This window comes from Bidens hawaiensis, unplaced genomic scaffold (genome assembly GCF_021521415.1).
Source record: "Bidens hawaiensis isolate Kalapana, Puna unplaced genomic scaffold, B.hawaiensis_p1.1 tig00030579_1, whole genome shotgun sequence".
Classification (NCBI taxonomy): Eukaryota; Viridiplantae; Streptophyta; class Magnoliopsida; order Asterales; family Asteraceae; genus Bidens; species Bidens hawaiensis.
This window is the reverse complement of record NW_027495110.1, coordinates 55,543-78,258: the sequence shown is the minus strand read 5'-3', so window position 1 is coordinate 78,258 and position 22,716 is coordinate 55,543. Positions and strand designations below refer to the sequence as shown.

Genomic DNA, 22,716 nt, shown 5'->3' with positions numbered 1-22,716 from the left:
CAAATCTCCAATTTTTCCTTTCCTATGCCAGCTAGGCGAATAACTACAGATCTTGTGAGCCTATATGAAAGTCGTCCCTAGTCTAGGCGCATAAGTTTTTATGTTGTGCGTCATTTAAATAAAAAAGTCACATTTTATCATGTATGCGTAATAGTTGAACACACATAAGCGAGAGAGGGGCGCTCCACTACCCTAACTCTCGCTCTTTCCTCTCAACACACAATATGCTCAGGTAGCATTACCCCTTTTGGTGACGGTAGCGGTGTTCGACTAAGGCGTATGGTACCCAATTTTACTTTGCCGAGAACACCCCTCTTGCCCTAGGGTACAATTATAAATACTTTTGTGTCTAGATTTGTATGATGCATTCCATGTCGTGACTATCTTCATGGTCATTTTTTTAATTCTCTTTAAACCACCTCAGTGTAATTGTTTTTAACGGGCTAACGGCTAACAAACTCTCAATCTCATACACCTAGGTGTTACCAATTATTATTTACAATATGACAATGCCATGTTCGGGTTCAACGGTAACAACAAATGCACTATTTCGATAAGAATAACTAAGGACTCATACGAAATTTCAACAAAAAAGCAAATGATGAAACAAAAATCCACGGGATGGTCGTTCTAACCATCCACATTGTTGTGTTTACCTACAACTAAATTCATCATACTAAACTTTTTTCAAATTCAAAAAATCATACTATTTGAATTACATGACTCACTTGCTGTCGGTAAAATCGGCATCAATGACGTCACCCTCAGGTCCCCTGTCCCCCTTGTCCGATGACTCAGATGGCTCAGCCCCTGGTGGTGTTCCGGGTGCACCGGGCTGGTTGTAAAGTGACTGGCCGAGCTGCATGACCTCTTGGTTAAGAGCCGCCATTGCGTCTTTTATGGCTTGTGTTGACCCGCCACTGATTGCCTCCTTAAGCTCACCGAGCTTGGCTTCAACCTTCTCTTTGACCGGTGCAGGAACCTTGTCTCCCATTTCCTTTAGCTGCTTCTCGGTTTGGTATACGACTGAATCTGCTTGGTTCTTTGTGTCAATGGCGTCACGTTTTTCTTTGTCTTCTTTTGCAAACTTTTCAGCTTCGTTAACCATTCTTTCTACCTGTTTAATCAACAATAAAACAGAATATTAGAAACATAAAAATCTAATAAATAACTAAAGGCCAGTGGTTACGGTAAACGGGTATTTATGTTTCAGCTAATCTGTCTAATCATGTCTGAATACGATTAACACTTTTTAAAACTAGCTCCATAGACAATATCTGAATACTTGCCCCGCATGTTTCAGGTTAGCCTGTCAGGTTTGGGTTAGTTTGACATCTCTAGTCTAAGTGACTAAGTGGGGTTGTTACTTGTGTAAAGGTAACATATTATATTTTATTTTATATGATATTGTTATTATTATACATCAAATTATAACTAAAGTCACATTTATAAACATATATTTATAAAAAATTACATCTGTATATATACAAATAAAAATTATACAATTAACAAACAATAAATAAGATTAGCTCGAGCTTGAAATTTTATAGCCAGTCGAGCTTGAGCTTTAAACGAGCTGGCCTTGAGCTTGAAAATTTATAGAACAAGCCAAGCTAAACCTCCAACTTTAATCATATAGTTTTAAACAAGTCAAGCTCAATCTCTTCTAACATAAACGAGTCAAGCTCAAGCATTAAAAGAGCTGAGCTCAAGCTTGAAGATTTATTAGCGAGCCAAACTCAACCTTGAGCTTTACACATAAATGAGCCGACCTCGAGCTCTGTTAAAATAAATAAGCCAAGCTCCAGTTTCGACAAGCTCAGGCTCAGGTTGGCTCATTTACACCCCTAGTTTGGATGTTACAAACAATCCCATATCAAACTTCCAATGTTCTGATCTTGACATGAAGAATATCAAAATTAAAAACGTATTGTTATAAAACATACCTCATCACTAGGTAATGTGCTAGCACCAGTAATGGTAATATCTTGCTTCTTTCCCGTACCCTTGTCAATGGCGGTTACAGACAAGATACCGTTGGCATCAATGTCAAATTTAACTTCAATTTGTGGGACCCCGCGTGGGGCAGGCGGGATTCCATCAAGACGGAAGCTTCCAAGAGACTTGTTGTCTCTAACAAACTCCCTCTCACCTTGAAGAACATTGATCTCGACACTTGTTTGCCCGTCAGCAGCTGTAGAGAAAACCTCAGACTTTGATGTTGGCAGAGTTGTGTTTCTTGGGATGATCTTTGTCATCACACCGCCAAGTGTTTCTAGACCGATGGATAATGGTGTCACGTCTAGAAGAACAATGTCACTCACATCTCCTGCCAAAACACCAGCCTACACACCAGCAATGATTGCATATCAATTCCGAGATGTATGAGCAGAAAAAGAGAATAACTAAACCATAACTGAGATAACTGAACCAATTGAGAAATTGATTGCTCGGTTATGATGTTTTTTAGTTCAGATTAGGTTTTGCATGTAACTAAAACCAAAAAACCCTGAATTGAACCAAATGTGTGATTTTTTTTCCCTTTTTTTGGAGTTAAGTAATTTATACGAAGCATATAAAGATTAGCCCAAAACCAAACCATGCTCACCCTGGATAATATTTATAGCCACACTAAACAAAAACAAACCCAACACTTTTCTTCTTAGACATTAACAAGGGTAAATATTAATCAGTGAAGAATGATAGGATAAATACCTGGACTGCAGCTCCCAATGCAACCACTTCATCTGGATTGACGGTAACATTTGGTTCCTTTCCAGTAAGACTCTTGACAACTTCCTGAACAGCTGGAATACGGGTCGACCCACCAACAAGGATCACCTCATCTATATCTTTAAAAGATAACTTTGCATCCCTCAAAGAATTCTCAACTGGTCTTTTAAGCCTAAAATAATATAATCAACACACAACAACTTCACATTCTTTTATCTTTATAAAGCCATGAAATCAACTGATAAAATGTGAGAATTATTAAGCAACGTACCTATCAAGCAAGTCTGAACATAGTTCCTCAAACTTTGCCCTAGTTAGAGTAGTGTCGATATGTTTAGGGCCATCCGCGGTGGCTGTAATGAAAGGCAAACTGGGAAGAAAAAAGATATTACAAGTCAGTAAAAACAATGCAACAGAATGTGGTGTCACAACTATAAATTTTGAAACAGATTGATGTACCTAATATTCGCTTGGGTCAAAGTTGAAAGTTCCATTTTTGCCTTTTCTGCAGTTTCAGTCAACCGTTGCAGAGCTTGCTTGTCTTTTAGTAGGTCAATGCCCTCACCTTTCTTGAAGCTTGCAGCAAGCCAATCAACAATCCTCTGCATAAATCCATCGAACATTAGTTACACGCTAAATATATTAAACAAGTTGAACATACAACCACCTTAAACAATACCTACCTTGTCAAAATCATCACCACCAAGATGTGTGTCTCCAGAAGTAGACAAAACCTCAAAGACTCCATCACCAACCTCAAGAACTGCAAATGAGATATAATATAAACACTAGGGAAAATTTCAACAGTGGCAGTTTATACAACTAGGGCTATAACGCTTACTTTAACGAGCTGAGACGCCAAGCCAGAGCTCGGCCCGTCAAAAACTTGAGCCAGCTCGTTTATTAATAAAGGTTTATCCTTTTAAATTTGTGTTATTAGAGGTGGCAATATAAGTGGGTGTGTTGGATTTGGGTGATGGGTTAGAATGGGTTTGGGTCAGGATGGATTTTTAAAATAGAGGGTTAGGATGGGTATGGGTGGATGGGTAAAGTTAATCCATCTTGACCCAAGTAAAGGTTAAAATGTAAAGGGTTTCAAAAACCCCTCAAAAAAATATTCAAAAAATTTAATAAAAAATTAATAACTCAAAATATAAATCAAAAACACAAAAACTAAAATAACTCAAATGTCTCCCCCGTCGTTCTCGTTCATAAAATAAAAAAACTCGGTTTCGTCTCGGTTCAGGTTCGGTTTTTTTGGGTTCATTTTTGCTTTTTTTTTTCGTTTCGGTATCTATTGGTTTCAATGTTTTCGGTTTTTGTTCTGTTTCGATTTCTCGTTTTATTCGGTTTAGGATGGGTATGGGTCAAGATGGGTAAAGTTAACCCGTCTTAAACTAAGTAAAGGTTATAATATAAAGGGTTTCAAAAACCCCTCAAAAAAATAATAAAAAAATAATAAACTCAAATATAAATCGAAAACACAAAAAGTAAAACTACTAAAATGTTTGCCCCGTCTTGCTCGTTCATAAAAAATAAAAAAATAAAAAATCTTGGTTTTGTCTCGTTTCAGGTTCGGTTTTTTCAGTTTTTTTTCCGCTTCGGTTTTGCTTTTTTTTCATTTCGGTCAGTTTCGGTATATACGGCTTCAATGATTTCGGTTTCGATTTCTCGGTTTCTATTCGGTTCCGTGGGTTTTGTTTGAAATAAAATTGGATAAAGCTTGCTTTAGTCCATTCTAACCCATAAACAAACCCATTCTAACCTATAATCAAAAGTCACTAGCATTTTACCAACCCATCTTGACCTTGCAAAATTTTTTTGATCCATCCTGACCCATCCCAATTTTAAAAGTTATCCAAATTGACCCAAAACAACCCATTTGGGTTTGTTTTGCCACCCTTATGTGTTATAATTAATATTTGTATTAAAATTTTGGCTTTACTTTTAAACAAGTCAAACAAGACAAATTTAAGAGAATTATCAATGCTTTCTTTATCTTTTCATTAAATAAAATGCCATACAACTTTAAGTTATAAATAAAGCAAATACCTCAAAAAAACCAACATATTTTCTGTTTTTTCCTTTCTCATAAAAGTACCTTAAGAAATTTTTTGCACATTAAAGTCCCTCTACATGATAAATTTGAACAAAACTATTAAATTTTCTTATTTTTTAGACAACATGGAACCAGTACATCAAAAGTGTTTAAAATAATTACAACAAAAAGAAATTTAAGGCCATGTAAGTAAAATATATATAAAAATGCAGCCAACCGGATGTAATGGTTCTAAGTTGGTTTACAAAAAATTCCCATTCGCAATTTTGTTCAAATTTAAAAAATAGAGCTTTTTTCACAAATCAATTAAAGACAATGAAGCTTGATTCCCTCACCTGAAACATCAAAAGTACCACCTCCAAGATCAAACACCAATATAGTTTCATTATTCTTCCTTTCAAAACCGTAAGCTAACGAAGCAGCGGTAGGTTCATTGATAATTCGCAACACTTCCAGACCAGCAATTCGACCAGCATCCTTGGTCGCTGTTCTTTGAGAATCATTGAAGTAAGCAGGAACTGTAACAACAGCTTTGGTCACCTTGTCGTTCAGAAACTTTGAAGCATCATCCACAAGCTTTCTCAAAACCTGTAATCAATCATTATACCTCACTTAGAAGCAACAAACTTCATGCATATACCTAACCAGATACATGATGCTTGTAAGTAAAGCATCAAACCATGAACATGTGAACAAAATAAATCATTTGTTTTTTTCAAACTTATAAAATTGATAAAATGCAATGGTTATTCATCTCTTTTAGCAATGTGTAAGTAATGTGTGCATATATACCAGACTATTAATTAGGCTTAATTCAAATAACCTATGCAAGAACTAAATATATATAATATAATATTCAGGTAGGTAGGTACCTGTGCGGATATTTCCTCGGCAGCAAACTGCTTGGCAATAGCCGGGCAATCGAGCTTGACATTGCCATTCTCATCCCTGACGACCGTATACGAAACCTGCTTCGACTCCTCGTCCACCTCAGACATCTTCCTCCCGATGAACCTCTTCACCGAGAAGAAGGTATTCTCCGGGTTCACCACCGCCTGCCTCTTGGCAATCTGCCCCACCAGCCTGTCCCCACTCTTCGTGTACGCCACCACGGACGGCGTCGTCCGCTGCCCTTCCGCGTTCGTCACTATCACCGGCTTCCCGCCCTCCATCGCCCCAACGGCCGAGTTCGTTGTCCCTAGGTCGATTCCCACGACTTTCTCCGCTACTACTCGAAGCCGTCTAGCATTACTGTATTTGTGTAGCTTTACGAAAGATTTGTGGTGCGAGAAAGAGACGGATTTGCCGAAGAAGACGGTTTTAGTTTGATTTTTTGATGTAAAGGAGGCGTTGGTGACTCCGAAAGCGTGAATCTGAGCCATTGGATTGGAGGAGGTTGCTGAAACAAATAAACCCTAAAAACAATAAGAATTTCTTATTGAAGAACAACAGGAGTGAGTGAAAGAAGAATTAAGCCTAGAGTTGAGTTGTTTGTGAGAGTGGGTTTTTGGAGGGGATAAAAGGAGGACGGAGATTGGGTGGGTTAGGTAGGGACACGTTCACGCTTCTCTAGAATCTTCTTTCTTTCCCAAATTGTGTGGTTAGTTAGACAAGGGCTTGATTTCATTATTTCGGGTTTTTGGAGGGGATAAAAGGACGACGGAGATTGGGTGGGTTAGGTAGGGACACGTTCACGCTTCTCTAGAATCTTCTTTCTTTCCCAAATTGTGTGGTTAGTTAGACAAGGGCTTGATTTCATTATTTCTAAGAATCCTACCCTTAGGGATTAAAAATTACATACATACATATGACTAAATTCATTGTAGTTACTCTAAACATCCAATAACTTCAAATGAATTAAACAAGGAGCCGATAGGGTGAAAATCTCATGTACAGTTCTATGATTAATCTTCGGACATCAAATGCTCGTTCAATTGTGTTACATAACGATCCATGACGAAGGTTGAACAACTCCTTTAGGTTTTTCGGGGCACGAGTGAAGTACTCTTTCAAGTGATACCTAACGCTTCTACATGGCGTCATTAGTGAGCTTGTATGAGGCAAACCCACATCTACTAAACAATATTTACCTATAATTAAATTATAATTAGTATTTCTAAAATATTATAACAATTAAGTAAATATTGTTTGAGAGATTACCCGTTGGAATTACTAGTTTATCATCACTACTAAGTGCATTTTTTATTATTCTTGAATATGATGTAGTCCCCTCACAACCAGTCAAAACATATGTAAATTTCAAGTCAATGTACAGGCTGCCAATACATTTATTGTTGGGTATCCTTTACGACCATGATATATGGCGGCATCTTTGGTAGGTACTTTGACACGGACATGTGTTCCATCAATTGCCCCTATGCAATACTTGAAAAAAAGGATAAAATCTCTTTTTCTCTTGAATTTCTTTCGGGATAATATCACATTTAGGTTGTTGAATATAATGACTTTCTAATGATATAACCGCTCTTAGAACTCTATGGAAGCACCGACTGGTAGTTGATCTAGAACGGCGGTATATCCAAGAGGCTAACCTATTTCTCATGTCATTATTATCTACAATATGTAAAAATCTTGCAACTTGCTCCTCAACAGACATTCGTTGAGTAGGTCGAAGACCAGCGTCATGCCTTAAGATATTGCACGTCATATAAGCTCTCTCATTCATACGAAAAAGTTCACGACAATTACCATTGTTTGAAAGGTTATGTAACATCTCTTCACGTACATATCGCCGTTGTAAAACTAAATCTCTAGTAGATATATTAGCATGTTTTTTGGTAGACAATCTATGTCGAGTAATGAAAGCTATCAATAACCAGATTAGGCTAGCTGCTTGCAATTGTATAGCTCGCACAACATGAATAATATGGAGTATTTGACCACGAAGTGTTTGATCATCCATAGCAAATTGTCAAAGTTCACTTTAAAAAACAAAAACGAAACATCTATGAATATTTAAAGACGCTAAATTATTAGGAGTAAAGTCCAAAGTAATAAACAAAAAAATAAATAACCTAGAAAACGAAAATGCTAGCACTGTCAAATTCATAATACAACTATTTATATTATACATTTTTTGTTATTTTTATCTTCTTTAATATAGCTCAGGATGTTTTAACCAAAGAATTTTTAACTATTTGTTAGTTAAATTGAATAATAAAACTATTTACTACAATTCAGTGCTATGAATTAGGGATGAGCGTTTTTTATACGGGCAATTGGTACCGGTACCGAATTTGGTATCGTCGGTACCAATGGTACCAAGTTTTGAGTTTTCCGTACCGGGTTCGATACGATACCGGTCAAATACCAGACTTTACTCGGAACCGATTCTTATCTGACCCAGTTTTGATTTTTGTTGACCATAGCCGGAACCAGTTCGGGTTCTGTGATTAATCTCCGGATTTGAAATCATTGCTTATATACCCTTAGTATTGGCCATAATTCCCAAGAATATTTTGTAATCTTAATAAGAGAAGGGAGGTTTTAGAACATACACGATGTGTGATATCACATTGTTTGAGGAACAATACATTTTGTATCAACTCGGGCTTCAGATTATGTCTTTTTGAGATAGCATGGTTCAAGGAACCTTACATAAGGGTAGGTCATGCAAAAACACAAGTGTAAACATGGAACCATCATTTTGTTCCATGTTTGGTTAAATAAGTTTAGGGGTTTTGTTTGTCGGCTAGAAACTAATAAAAATCATGTATGAATTACCTGTAATTGTTATGATTCGACGGTGAACACGGCTCGCCGGAAAACAAACTTTGACCGAGAAAAATGGTATATTTAGAGAGTGTTTTAGGTGAATAAGATGTTTGGGACGAGTTTAGTTGTTAGTTTAGGCTCTATTTATAAGCTTAATTGGAGCGTAGGACGATTAAGGATCGTAATTGCATTTTAACATAACAGCCGGAGATTACGGGTTCAAATTACCCATTATTAGGTCGTTATTATGCGTTATTTGTCGATAATGAAGGTCGCCAGTTTGGTATGAATGCGTTACGAGTTTTAATTTGATTTAATACGCGCGTTTATCGAGATTTATGGGCTGCCAGAACTTGGACGCGTCGTCGGCGCCGGAGAACGGAAAAACGAGGGTGGCTGGGCTACTGACTCTTCTCATTATAATAATAAATCATGTTTTGAAAATGTTACAGTTTAGTCCTTGTTCTTTCATAGTTCATGTAAAAATAGATTTTAAACTAATTATACAGTTTATACCTTGAACTTTGATATATGCTTAATATTGAAATAAAAGTTATAATATTTAGGTATTTTACATATTTTACCTGAATAGTTTGCATTGGGTATAACTTTAGTAAAAACTTTAAATCCCGTAGACTCGTTATTTGAATAGAATGAACAAGAAATGAATGAACGGTAAACGTAAATCTACATGTTATTATAATAACAAATGACACGTAAAATTCATGAAACGAATTTGAGATATAAAATAATATATATATATATATATATATATATATATATATATAAACAAAACCGAAAATTTTAAATGGGTCGGATTTTCGGGTTTGAAAAGTAACGAATGTTATACAAGCTGTCAATACATTTATTGTTGGGTATACTTTACGACCACGATATATGGCGGCATCTTTGTTTGGTACTTTGACACGGACACGTGTTCCATCAATTGCCTCTATGCAATACTTGAAAAAAAGATAAAATCTCTTTTTCTCTTGAATTTCTTTCGGGACAATATAAACCTTTAGGTTGTTGAATATAATGACATTCAAACGATATAATCGCCCTCAGAACTCTATGGAAGCACTGACTGGTTGTTGATCTAGAACGGCAGTATATCCAAGAGGCTAACCTACGTCTCATATCATTACCTACAATATGTAAAAATCTTGCAACTTGCTCTTCAACGGACATTCGTTGAGTAGGTCAATGACCAACGTCATGCTTTAAGATATTGCACAATGTCATATAAGATCTCTCACTCATACGAATAAGTTCACGACAGTTACCGCTGTTTGAAAGGTTATGTAACATCTCTTCTCGTACATATCGCCGTTATAAAACTACATCTCTAATAGGTATATTAGCATGTTTTCTGGTAGACAACCTATGTCGTGTAATGAAAGCTACCAATAAACAGATTAGGCTAGCTGCTTGCAATTGTCTAGCTCACACAACATGAATAATTTGGAGTATTTGATCACGAAGCGTTTGATCATCCATAGCAAAGTGCCAAATTCACTTTAGAAAACAAAAACGAAACATTTGTGAATATTTAAAGACGCTAAATTATTAGGAGCAAAGTCCAAAGTAATAAACAAAAAAATAAATAACCTAGAAAACGAAAATCCTAGCACTGTCAAATTCATAATAGAACTATTTATATTATACATTTTTTGTTATTTTTATCTTCTTTAATATAGCTCATCAAGATGTTTTAACAAAAGAGTTTTTAACTATTTGTTAGTTAAATTGAATAATAAAACTAGTTACTACCATTCTGTGCTATGAATTAGGAACGAGCGTTTTCGATACGGGTACCGATTGGTACCGGTACCTAGGGGTGTTTATGGTTCGGTTCGAAACCGCGAAATCGTCCAAACCGGCCATCGGTTTGGTTTCACGGTAGGTTTTTTTCTTTACTCTCAGTCGGTTGGTTTGAAAATTTCCAAACCGTAGTGAACGGTTTGGTTGACGGTTTGAATCGAAAACCAACCACATAAAACCGGACCAGACCATATGATTTATTTATATGTATTTTTTTAATATTTCACATAATATATATGTGTATGTGTATATAAATATACACTACTAAATATTGACACATATTAATAAATAAACAAAAAAAAGTAGGCTAAGCCCAAATCAAAAATGCAAGAAACTTTAATTGGCTTTTTTGTTTTCTTAAATGAGATTCTAAAAAGGTAAAAATAAGTTGTTTGTTAAATTATATAAATTATTGCGACTTGTACAATATTTACATATCATAAATTATTTTGGACATATTGTATAAAGACCGAACAAGAACAAACCGCGAAACCAAACCGTTATTAGCGGTTCGGTTTGGTTCGGTTTAAGAGTTCAACGGTTCGGTTTTGGTTTAAAAAAATCAAATACCGTTACTAACGGTTTGGTTCACGGTTTGACCTAAAAACCGCGATAATCAGACCGCGAACACCCCTGCCGGTACCACACTGATACCGAATTTGGTATCGTCGGTACCAAACGGTACTAAGTTTAGAGTTCGGTATCGGTACGGTTCGGTACAATACTGGTCAAATAACTGACTTTACCCGGAACCGGTTCTTATCCGACCCGATTTTGATTTTTGTTGACCATAGTCGGAACCAGTTCCGATTCTAAAAATTACCCGATATCGATTTGGTACCGTCAGTACCGAATCGGTACCAAGTTTTCAGTTTTCGGTATCGTCCGGTACCGGTAGGGTTCGGTTCGGTACGATACCGGTATTTCGTGCAAAATAAACCGGTACCGTAACGGTACCGAACCGAACATTTCGGTACCGGTACCATATATTTCCGGATTTCGGTATCGGGATTTTCAAGATCGGTACCGGTACCATCCCGAGCTCATCCCTACTATGAATCCCATAATAATCAAACTTTGAGTTCCCAAAAAAAAATTCAGCTTCTACTATACAATGCCCATGCCTATATCACCTAATGTAAAACAATGAATATTCGATTAAAAAATTGACCTGATAGGAGTATGTGCCAACAAAGTTTCACAGTATTTGCCAACAAAAGAAGAAAACTGAATGGAATATGAGATTAGAACGTGAGAAATGGAGATTATATTTAAAACGAATAGATAACATAAGAGGTTAATTTAGGAATTAAAACAGAGTTAAAATTAAACACGTATATTTTCTCCTCAAATCTCTCTAATTTGGGAGGATGAGTATAGGATCAAATTTTCTAGCCTTTTCCCTCCCCTCCTCTCCTTAAAAAATCTATGGAACATGACTTTTTTTACATTTTCCTCGTATTTCCTTCCCCTCCCCCTCGTTAAATGAGACTCGGGAACATAGCGTTAGAGTAGTTAATGAGAGAAGAGAAATGATTTGGAGTGAAAAGAAAAAATTTTGATGTCCTGGAGATTTTTTGTTTTTGAGAGAAAGGAAGAGAGGAGAAGAGAAAAGAGGGCTTTTTAGTGTTTATTCATTTCTTCACAAATTGGAATGATTTAAAGAGAAAGAAAGTCATAAACATCACGTTCTGAAGAAACGTGGATCGGCTCACTGGTAGACGATCAACTTTCCTCGGGTATGAGTGTGCTATATCACCGATGGTTCTCCGGAGTATGAATTCTTCCACCTACAAAACGAGCAGCACCGTGAACTTACCCCTCAGAAAGGGACAGAGGGGTCCTCTTTGGGGTAACCCTCCGGTGTGAGAATAAGAGATTGTAGGAGAAGATAATAATAATCTGAGGGTGAGTAAGGATTTAGAATGTATTTTCTTGCTTACCTCCCCTTGTGGAGGTGGTGTGGTATTTATAGTGTTAGGGTTTCCAATGATTGGGCTCAGATCCCATTAGGGCCTTTTTGGCCTCCTCCTATTGCTTCGCGCCACGTGTCCTTAGGACACCTGGTGCTTTTTCATTGATTATTCTCTGACCAAGGTATTTCACCTGCCCATGTGCAATCACGTGGTAGCACATGGGTTTTGCTGAGTTGTCCACCTTTCATTGGCAGCTGTCAACATCAGCATATTTTTTATTCCTTAAAGGATACCTTCTGGAAGGTTGTCTGATGAGCACAATCAGGGTTGTCCTTATCCTGATTTGGATAAGGACGAGGTTGATTCTGTGCATGTGTGATATGCGCCTATCCTGAGGATGCGCGAGGTCTTCTCTTTATTCTCACGCGCAGATGTTTCATGCGCAGATGTGATATGCGCAAGCATATGTAATATGCGTGAGCATATGTGATATGCGCCACGCACAGATGCGCCACGCGCAGATGTGATATGCGTATAGGTTTTGGCTTTGTGCCTTCATGACATCTTGATTTCAAGCCTCTTGTCTATATCTTGTGGGTTGACCCGCCCCGTTCGATGTTAAGGCGGGTGCATACCTCTTCAAGCCCCCCAGTCTAATGTGTGTCTTGTCTCGCGCGAGCGAGGTAAGATAGATATTAGACTTAATAGTTTGCTCTTTTAATAGGGTTTGTCTTTTCTTTTTTATTTCTCATCGTTGCGCGAAATTCTATCCTTTTGGTTGTAATGAATCGTCCATGTACGTGGTTGGTTGGTGCTGACATGCGTCAGAGATGGAGACGTTGTGTCAGACTTTTCGTGTGCTCGAGGTGCTACAGTGGCCTTTCATGTCTCCTCACACAGTGTCAGGAACACGTGTCGCGCTCATGTTGGCCTGCACCTGCGAGTGGGGGCGCGTGAACTCTGATCAGTACCTGTTTCTTTCTCTCTCCTGGGCCTATAAAAGCAAGCCTTTTGAGTGGTTTTTCTTCATCTTCATTGTTATTTCAGAGCTTTTTCTTTCCTTCCATTTTCATTCCGATTAAGAGCCTGTCTTTTGCTTCCAGATTTCCGTTCTTGAAGTAACCGCTGTTTGATTCACAGTTGCATGTCTGATAACCCAGACACCACAATCTCCCCCAGCAAACGCCGTGTAAAATCATTAGTCATGTCCACTTTGAAGAAGACCGGCAAGGGAAAACGGGCTGCCGAGGCCTCGTCGGAGGATGTGGGGAAGAGCAAAACAGTGAAGAGATGGGATGAGATTCCCTGCAAACTGAAATAGTCTGATTTCGACAGTCTCATCGCCTCTCAGGGTTTTCTCCCTGAGTACGGCTGTCTGCTCCCGGCGGCCGGGCAAACGGCGGCAGATCCGCCCACCGGCTATATCTCCTTATACTGTCACTTTTTCACTCACTGTAACCTTCGTCTCCCGATGACAAGGTTCATGGGTGCGCTGCTTCAGTTTTATGGGATTCACATATCCCAAGTCCATCCTTGTGGACTAGTGCGCATGACTCATTTTGAGTTCATGTGGCTCAGCGCGAGGAGCCCACCCCTCGGCGCTTTCAATATTTTTACAAGCCAAAAATCCAAGATTCTTGGTTCTCATTCATACCTCGCAGTCAGAAGGTTAAGTGCTGCACTGTTTCCTTCAAAAGCCTTCATGACTGGTCTGAGAAATTTTTTTATATTAAGGCTGGTGTGATTCCCATCCGCATGACCATGCGCGCGATCACTTCTGCGCCCGCGGATGAGAATGTTCTTAAGAACCCCACGGGCACGTGGGTTAACAAGTTAATTGCTGAACCATCCCCCGCCAAGAATATTTGCGAGGAGGCGCTGGTGGGGGTTGGTATGAGCAAGAGGTGGACCGACAGCGCGACTGAGCCTGTCATTCAAGTTGATGGCTTAGGTGAGTTATTAGCTCATTGCATTATTTCTGCGCGAATATAATTCGTTTTGCTGATATCATTTGTCTTGTTTTATGCAGTAAGCAAGGAATACGTCCATGCCGCCTATGATGAGCATATGGAGGGTGGCTCTGTCGCGCTGGGCGCTGGGGAAGTTGCTTTCCCCGATCGCTTCGATGATATGTTCATCCCTGTTGATTTGGGATTTTGCTTTGACAGCGATGCGCCTGGTAAGCCTTTGTACTTATGCTTATGCCTTTAGAATACCAAATTTGGTTAACATTTCTGTTGCACGTATTGTAGATGCGCTCGAGAACTATGAGCTGGAGCTTGCGGAAGAAGAGGTGGAGGAGGAAGCTGAGGCGCCACAACTCAAGCGCAAAGCTAAAGGCAAAACTGGCGCAGGGGCCAGTAAAAAACAGAAGAAAAATGATGCCCCTGTTGCCCAGGATCCTCCTACCCAAGCGAAGGGACTTGAGAAAACCAAGGGGTTTACCTCCAAGTTTTCCTCGTCTTCTTTGCCTCGAGGTGTGGGCAATCCTCCTGTCCACACGAGGTATGGTGACGCCACCTCATCTCTTCGCGCGGCGGACAAGGGAAGCGGCGCTGTGCCTGCTGTTTCATCTTCTCCAACAGGTATACTTTGTTTATATTTTGTGGTTTTATGAGCGTGATTCCGATAGAGTTATTAATGAATCTTTGCTCACTCAAATGTTTGTAGTGCCGGCGACTTTGGTGGCTCAACCTCAGGCGCAGCAAGGTACCGAGGCTGCGCCGAAGGTTGCTTTGAAGTCCCCTGTTTTACCATCGAAAAGGGGGAAAATGGACTTCATGGCGATGCTCAACTCGCGGACGGCGGTGCGCCAAGGTATATATTGCGCTTTGATTTTCTGACTTTTTTCTTTTAGATCAAGTCATGAATCATTTCTCTTTGTTGGTTTTTTCATAGGCATTATAGCTGGCACACAAGCTGCTGGCGGCACTGCTGGCGCCGGCGCCGGCGCCGTTGGTTCTGCTCCTGCTCCAACAAGCACTGAATCTCCTTTCATTGGGATTACTAAGGAGCAGGAGACTATTTTACGCACTGATCTAGCGGCGTCGAGACCTCCCTCACCTTCTCCTGCGCGCAGCCCTCCTCGCGAGACTGTTTTTGATTTTTCCAAGTCGCAGGAGAAAATACCTGTTACAGAGGATGATGAGGAGGTCAATTTTGAAGATTCCGATGGCGACCGCGCAAGCCCTGCAGCGCCACGAGATTTCGTGGCGCAGCCTTCTCGTGGGGCTGGCGCTGACTTTTCTGCTGGCTCTCCGCAGGTATAAGTTTGTTTTGCTCCGCTGTGCGGACTTCCATATTAGTGTTTAGATGACTAAAACGTTGCTTTTGCGTTGCTTTGTGTTTGCAGGAAGCCGATCACATATACCGCCCGAGATGGAATATTACTGAGGATAGCTCATTTCAGTCCATGGGTGTGTGTGAAGACTTCTGGGCTCACTCTGTGCCTCCGGCTGAAAGGAGGTTTCAGGAGGACCGCGCCCACGTGGACTTGCTCAACGACCATCTTTTTGCTGGGTCTGCGTTCTTTGCTGCCTCCCAAGAGCTTCGCAATGATTATATAAAAGTGCGTGATGCTCTTGTAGAGGCCAAGCAAGAGGCTAAGGTTTCTGCTTGGAATCTTTCTGACGCTCGAGAGAGAGCTGAGAAACTCCAAGCAGAACTTAGCGAGAACCGAGCAAGTGCAAACGCTGCCTTTGTGAAGCGCGGGCATGAGCTGCAGGCTGCGCGGGAGAAGCTGCAGGCGGCAGAGGCGGATGCGGCCAGGTACGCGCGGCGAGGGCGTGATTTGGAGTTAGATGCAGAGGCGCGTGATCAAACTCTTGTGCAGGCTATCACTGACAAATCTTTATTAGAGAGTGAGGTTGCGCGCCTGAAGAGAGAGCTCGAAGCTGCGCGGGCAGAAAAGGATGAAGCCCTGGCGGCAGCAGCGTCTGGCCAAGAAGAGCTCGATGCTGCGCGAGCGGAAAGGAATGAGGCCTTGGCGGCAGCAGCGTCCGACAGAGAAGAGCTAAAACAGACCAAGGAAACTGTTGAGTTGTTAAACTCTCAGATTCCTGCTCTTGAGACGTCTGTTTCTTCCCTCGCGCAGGATCGCCAATGGCTAGTTTCACAGGGTATGACTCGTTGCGCTTATGCGATGAAATACTCAGACGAGTTTCAGACCCTTGTGATGGATTGCAATGCTGCGTCGCGCTTGGTGGGTCGAGCTGAAGGGTTTAAGGATGGCTATGAATATGGCATGCTGAAGAAGAATCCATCCGACTACCCTTATCAGCTCGACGTTGTCTGCGCTGATATGGCCGAGGTGGGGGAGAAGTACTTGAATACTCCAATTCCCATCCTTGAGCAGGTATTTTAACCTTAATGAGTTTACCTTGACTTATTTTCCTAGTCTTTTGTACTCATACTTTTCCTTATGACTTGCAGATAGCCGCGCTTGCTGACCAGCCCGATCTTGGCGCGCTAAAGAAATTACTTGACGAGTGTGAAGGGACTGGTGGCAGCGATGATGGCGCGGGCAATGCTGCCTCTGCTAGCGGCTCTGGCGTGGCCAAAGGACCCACTCCTGACACTATCGTGATAGAAGACGACTCCATTCAAGACGAACAGCTTGATTATGGTAAGTTTGGAGATGACGAGGAGCGGGCTGCGCCAGATGCTGAGGGAGGGGGTAATGATGAGGACAATGAAGAGGCTGATGTTGATATAGAGACTTGAGCAGCCCTTCATGTTTTTTTTTATTGTAGTTTTTATCTCATCATTTTGTAAATTTGTAAACTTCTATGTTTTGGAATGAAATTTTGTTTTCCCCATATTCGCATCTTGCGCATTCCCAATTCATCTCTTTATATTGCATGTGTTTGCTTGTTGAATATAAGATATGCTTGCACGTTGAAATTTGAACAAGGTTGTAAGGAAATTATTTTACTTAATCCTTGTCATATTTCAAGTGATTTTGCAATATCCTGAATATGCTGACACGTGCCTTGGCGTTTCATTATTCCTCTTTTGCGCGACGTTATCGCGCATTTATTATAGGGAATTATGAATGAGTTTTTTAGCCTTTACGTGTCAGTATGTGTTACTTTGATATCCATTACAATCCCATGCGCGACCTCGACCTGAGACCTTAACAACTATGTTTTGGCATGTGCTTTGCCTTAGCTGTGCTTAGGTATTTTTATGGTTTAGCTACGCAGCATGTAGGATGGATGTTGTGAGTGATTTAGCTAAGGCTCGTATTATTGGGCTAAGGCCCTGAGCTAAGGCTCATATTATTGGGCTAAGGCCCTGACGTTTTAGAGTTAAAACTCGTTAACGCGTTTGAGCTTGAAGCTCGCGCATGTATGTTTTACTTCGTTTTATTTTTAGTTTTGATGTCAATACAATGTTGTCATATTGCTCAAAATTAATAAAGGGAAGTGTGAAACATGTATGCAAAAGATAATAGAATACACATTAAGAGAAAATAGCGCTTATCATTATTCATAATGGCTTAAAAAGCCTTGATTACAAACTTGACAATTTTTACATGAAACATTTTCTAAGCTGTGCTGCGTTCCATGCGCGCGAGATCTTCTTTCCATTCAAATCTTTTAAAGCGTATGCGCCTTTTCCCAATTCTTCCGAGACTTGATAAGGTCCCTCCCAATTGGGGGACATCTTTCCCGGGGGTATCGCGCGGCTAGCTTCATTGTTCCGAAGGACAAAATCATTCTTCTTGAAGTGGCATTCTTTCACGCGCTGATTGTAATATTTTTCTAGTTTTTTCTTGTATTTTGCTTCACTGATGATAGCCGCCTCTCTGCGCCCTTCAAGTAAGTTGAGATCCATCCTCCTTTCGCGCTCGTTATCCATCTTACTCATCATGAGCACTCTATGGGATGGGCATCCAATCTCTGCTGGAATCATAGCCTCCGTTCCATAGGTTAGGCTGAACGGGGATTCGCCATTGCTGGTTTTGCTTAATGTCCTGTGCGCCCACAGGACATTAGGTAGCTCCTCGACCCATGAATGGGATTCTCCCTCCAACCTTTTCTTCAGCCCATTCAGCAAGCTTTGGTTCGCGCGCTCCACTTGGCCATTCCCTTGAGGGTGGTATACTGAAGTGAAGACTTGGTTGATGCGCAATTCCTTGAGCCAACTGGATATCTTCCTGTCAGTGAATTGTTTGCCATTGTCGCTCAAAATTTCCATTGGCAGGCCAAAAAGGCATATGATGTGGCTCCAAATAAATTGCTTCATTGCCTCGGCTGTGATTTTTGCTAGTGGCTTGGCTTCAACCCATTTTGTGAAATAGTCTACTGCCACTACCAAAAACTTTACTTGCCCTTGCGCTTGTGGTAAGGGACCCACAATATCGATTGCCCATTTGTGGAAAGGCCATGCGGAGGTCACCGGAATCAAGTTGTTCTTTGGCCGCATGGTGTTTGGCGCATAGCTCTGACACGCTTTGCATTTTTGGATCTCTTTTAAGGCGTCCAAGTACATGCCTGGCCAATAGTAACCTGCGTTCATTGCCTTGGCAACCACCATGCGCGGGCCAGCATGTATTCCACAGATTCCTTCGTGTATCTCTCTGATCACATAGCTTGCTTCCTCGGCATCCAGGCATTTCATGAGCGGTCCAAGATAAGAGCGTCGATATAACGTACCATCAAGCAGTTCGTAGTTCTGCGACTTGTGTCTTATCTTCCTCGCCTGTGCGCGATCGTCCGGTACCTTTCCCTCCTTCAAGAATTCCATTAATGGAGTTATCCATGATGAAGGTGTTGTATGAATTACAAGGACAGACTTCGCTCCCACTGACGGATTGCTCATTACTTCCACCCTGACATTTTTGCCAAAGTGATCGAAGCTGGTTAATGCCATCTTGCTCAGCGCGTCGGCAGACTTGTTTTCACTGCGCGGAATATGTATGATTCTGAAGAAGTCAAATTGCTCGGTGAGTTTCTTTGCCTGCTCTAAATACAGAGGCATAGTGTTCTCCTTGGCATCGACATGAGCCTCTAGCTTTTTAACTCCGAACTTGTGCGTGATGCGCATACCAGCCAGCGGGCTTCATACTCAGCTTCATTGTTGGTGCTCTTGAAATCCAACCTGATTGCGTAAGTATACTCATGACTTTCTGGATCCACCAGTTTGAGGCCTGCGCCGGACCCTTCGTTGTTTGAAGCTCCATCAGTGAATAATCTCCAAACATTTTCTTCATTATTGGCTTGCGGAGGGTCTACCTCGCGCTGAGCTTCTTCAATTTTTCCTTCAGGGATTTCTGCGATGAAATCAGCTAAGACTTGTCCCTTTATTGCTGGACGGGGCTTATAGGCGATCGTGTGCTCTCCTAATTCCAGCGCCCATTTTGTCAGCCTTCCTGAGAGCGCGGGACGCCGCAAGACTTGCTGGATGTTGTAACCAGTCAGGACTTCAATAGGATGACCATTGAAATATCTGTGAAGCTTGCGTGACGCATGCGTTAGTGATAAAACTAACTTTTCCATGATGGAGTAGCGCGTCTCAGGATCTGTCAGCACCCGACTTACATAATAGATTGGTGTTTGGATTCCCTTGCGATCCACCAACAACACTGCGCCGATGGCGCGCTCTCCTGCTGACAGGTACAACGTTAGAGTTTCGCCAGGTAGTGGAGCTGTGAGCGTAGGCAGATTTATCAGACATTCTTTTATCTCATTGAAAGCTTGCTCGGCCTCAGGCGTCCACTTGAACTGGCTTTTCTTTAAGCAATTTCTCAATGTGTTAACGAATGGGGTAGATTTGCTTGCATGGTTCGCTAGGAACCTGTTAATTGATACCAATCTACCATTCAACTTTTGAACTTCCTTCATGGTGGATGGTGAGGGCATGTCAAGGATAGCCTCCACCTTCTCTGGGTTCACCTTGAAACCATCCTTGGTGACCATTACACCGAGAAATTTCCCTTCTTCTACGCCGAATGTGCATTTGCTCGGGTTGAGCTTCATGTTTACTTCCTTTAGGCGCCAAAGGGTTTCTTCGATGTCTTTGAGCATTTGTTTTTCCTCCCTGCTTTTAATCACCAAATCATCCACGTAGACTTCTAAGTTTCTTCCAATTTGCTCGTTGAAAACCGCATCCATGAGTCTTTGGTAAGTGGCTCCTGCATTCTTCAAACCAAAGGGCATTTTTGTGTAACAGAAAACACCCTTGTCAGTTCTAAAGGCAGTCTTGTCCTCATCTTGTGGTGCCATTTGAATTTGGTGATAGCCCTTATAGGCGTCCAGGAAACATTTGAGCTTAAATGGCGCCACAGAGTCCACCTTCGCGTCAATGTTTGGGAGGGGGTAACAATCTTTTGAACATGCTTTGTTGAGGTCCTTGAAATCAATGCACATCCTCCATGACCCGTTGCTCTTCTTTACCATCACAGGATTGGCTACCCATGTTTGGTATCGTATTGGGCGGATGATATTTGCGCGCAGTAGATCTTCTACTTGCTCATTCATGGCCTTTGCCTTCTCATCCCCCATGACTCTCTTCTTTTGAGCAATTGGCTCTACAGACTTGAACGTGTTGAGAGAATGTTGCGCCAGGTCTCGCGGAACCCCAGTCATATCAGAATGTTGCCACGCGAAGACCGACATATACGTTGTGAGCAATCTTTTCATTCTCAGCCTTGTGTCGTCTGATATCGTAGCTCCAATTGTGATTGTTTGCTCTGGGAATTTTGGGTTGAGAATCCATTCCTCCGGTGCGTTGTTTGCCATTGGAAGTCTCATTCTTCCTTCTCGCGGTATACTTGTCACTGCGCACAAATGATCTCGGTATACAAATGTTACACCTGTTGGTGTTGGGAACCCCAACGCGCCGTGCGTTGGTGACGGTATGGCGTTGAATTGGGCAATCGTTCCTCTACCCAAGATCATATTATGGCATGAAGTGGTGGGCAAGACCAAGAAGTTGACAATTTCAGCTCGCTTGTGTTTCTCATCCCCCATAGTTAGTTCGAATTGTATCTGACCTAGGGGGTGAATAATTTCATTTGAGACACCCGAGATTGGTGCATTCACAATTTCGAGCCTTGCTTGGTCTGCTGGATCCAACTTCCTGAAACATTGCTCATACATGATGTCTGATTCACTGCCGGTGTCCACCAGGACTTTTGACACCTCATAATGAGCAATGTGTGTAGTGATGACTAGAGGACTGCTGATAGACGGGCCTCCTCTGATTCTTGGGAAGATTACTTGTTGCTCGCGCCAATCTCCTTGGACTTGCGCGCTTCTCTTTCTCTATCTTTGCCCTTGCCTTCCTCCCTCGGCTACACAGATTCTTTTGAATTTTTTACTGGCTGGGGCTCCATCTGGCTGTTCATTCTCTGGTCTTGGGTTTTTCACCAGGTGAGCCAACTTGCCTGATTTCACATCTCTTTCAATCGCATCCTTCAAATGGTGGCATGCATCGGTGTTGTGCCCTGTGGACTTGTGAAACTCACAATACTTGCCACTGTTTGGTGGTCCCTTATGGAGTAATGGCTTGGGGCTTTTAAACTGGACATTCTCTGTGCTTAACACTTGCGAAGGCGTATTGGTGAGGGGAGTCCATATTCTTGGTAGAGGTCTGTTAGGCTCTCTGCCGCCTTCCCTCTTGTCACCCTCTCCGCGATTACGAATGTCTTTTTGGGGCTGGGGTGAACTTGGTTGCGCTTGCTTTTCTGCGGGAGAATAGCTGGTTTGTTGCAACCTGGACCATACGGAGTTTTGTTTGCCCCTCCTTTCATTGTTGCGTGGTGCTTCTGTTTGATGCCCTCTGTCTCTTGCTCTATCTTGGGCAATTTGTTTTTCATTTCGCGCGAAGACTCGCGATGCTTCCATTAGCTTAGCCGAAGTGGTTGGCATGCCATCTCTGCTCACGAGAGCTCTGCGGAGTTGATCACTGCGCGCACCTTGTATAAAGGCCACGCGCAAGAGTTGGTCAGTGATACCTCCAATTGCAAGAGATTCCTGATTGAAACGGGTTATGTAGTCTTCAATGGTTTCATCATTCCTGCGCACGCAGTGCATGATGTCATCGGGGTCGCGCGTGTGTCTGCACTGCTGTACAAAGTGAGCTTGGAACTTCTCCAATAGCTCTTCGAACCCATCGATTTGTCCAGTCGGCAAGCTCTCGAACCAGACACGCGCTGCGCCCGTGAGGCAGCGAGCAAACATGTGACACCATGTTGGCATCGTCCAGCTTTCTAGGTTTCCAGTGTTGTAAAAACCTTGTAAGAAATCGTTTGGATCTGTTGTGCCATCGTACTTGCCCAAACCACTTGGCGTCTTGGTTTTGTGTTGAATGGGAGCCTTCGCGATGCGCTCAGTGAATTTTGAATGCTTCACCAAGATGGCTGGCCTATATGGTGTGGTTACGTCCACTTGCCCTCTCGCTGGTGGGTTGTACGGTGTGTATAGATCCATATCGGCTTTGGCT

The 22,716-nt window shown here is 41.6% G+C and overlaps 1 protein-coding gene across 1 annotated transcript; it reads right to left on the bottom strand.

The window, feature by feature from the left end:
- Positions 1-583: 583 nt before the first annotated feature.
- On the bottom strand, positions 584-6,031 carry LOC143580745 (stromal 70 kDa heat shock-related protein, chloroplastic). Its single transcript, XM_077063690.1, has 8 exons — positions 5,665-6,031; positions 5,128-5,380; positions 3,417-3,496; positions 3,193-3,335; positions 3,005-3,103; positions 2,716-2,905; positions 1,947-2,345; positions 584-1,117 (listed from the first exon to the last, which is right to left on the bottom strand). Exons 1-8 carry the CDS (start codon positions 5,962-5,964, stop codon positions 725-727), a joined length of 1,857 nt encoding a protein of 618 aa, XP_076919805.1. The 5' UTR covers positions 5,965-6,031; the 3' UTR covers positions 584-724.
- Positions 6,032-22,716: the final 16,685 nt, after the last annotated feature.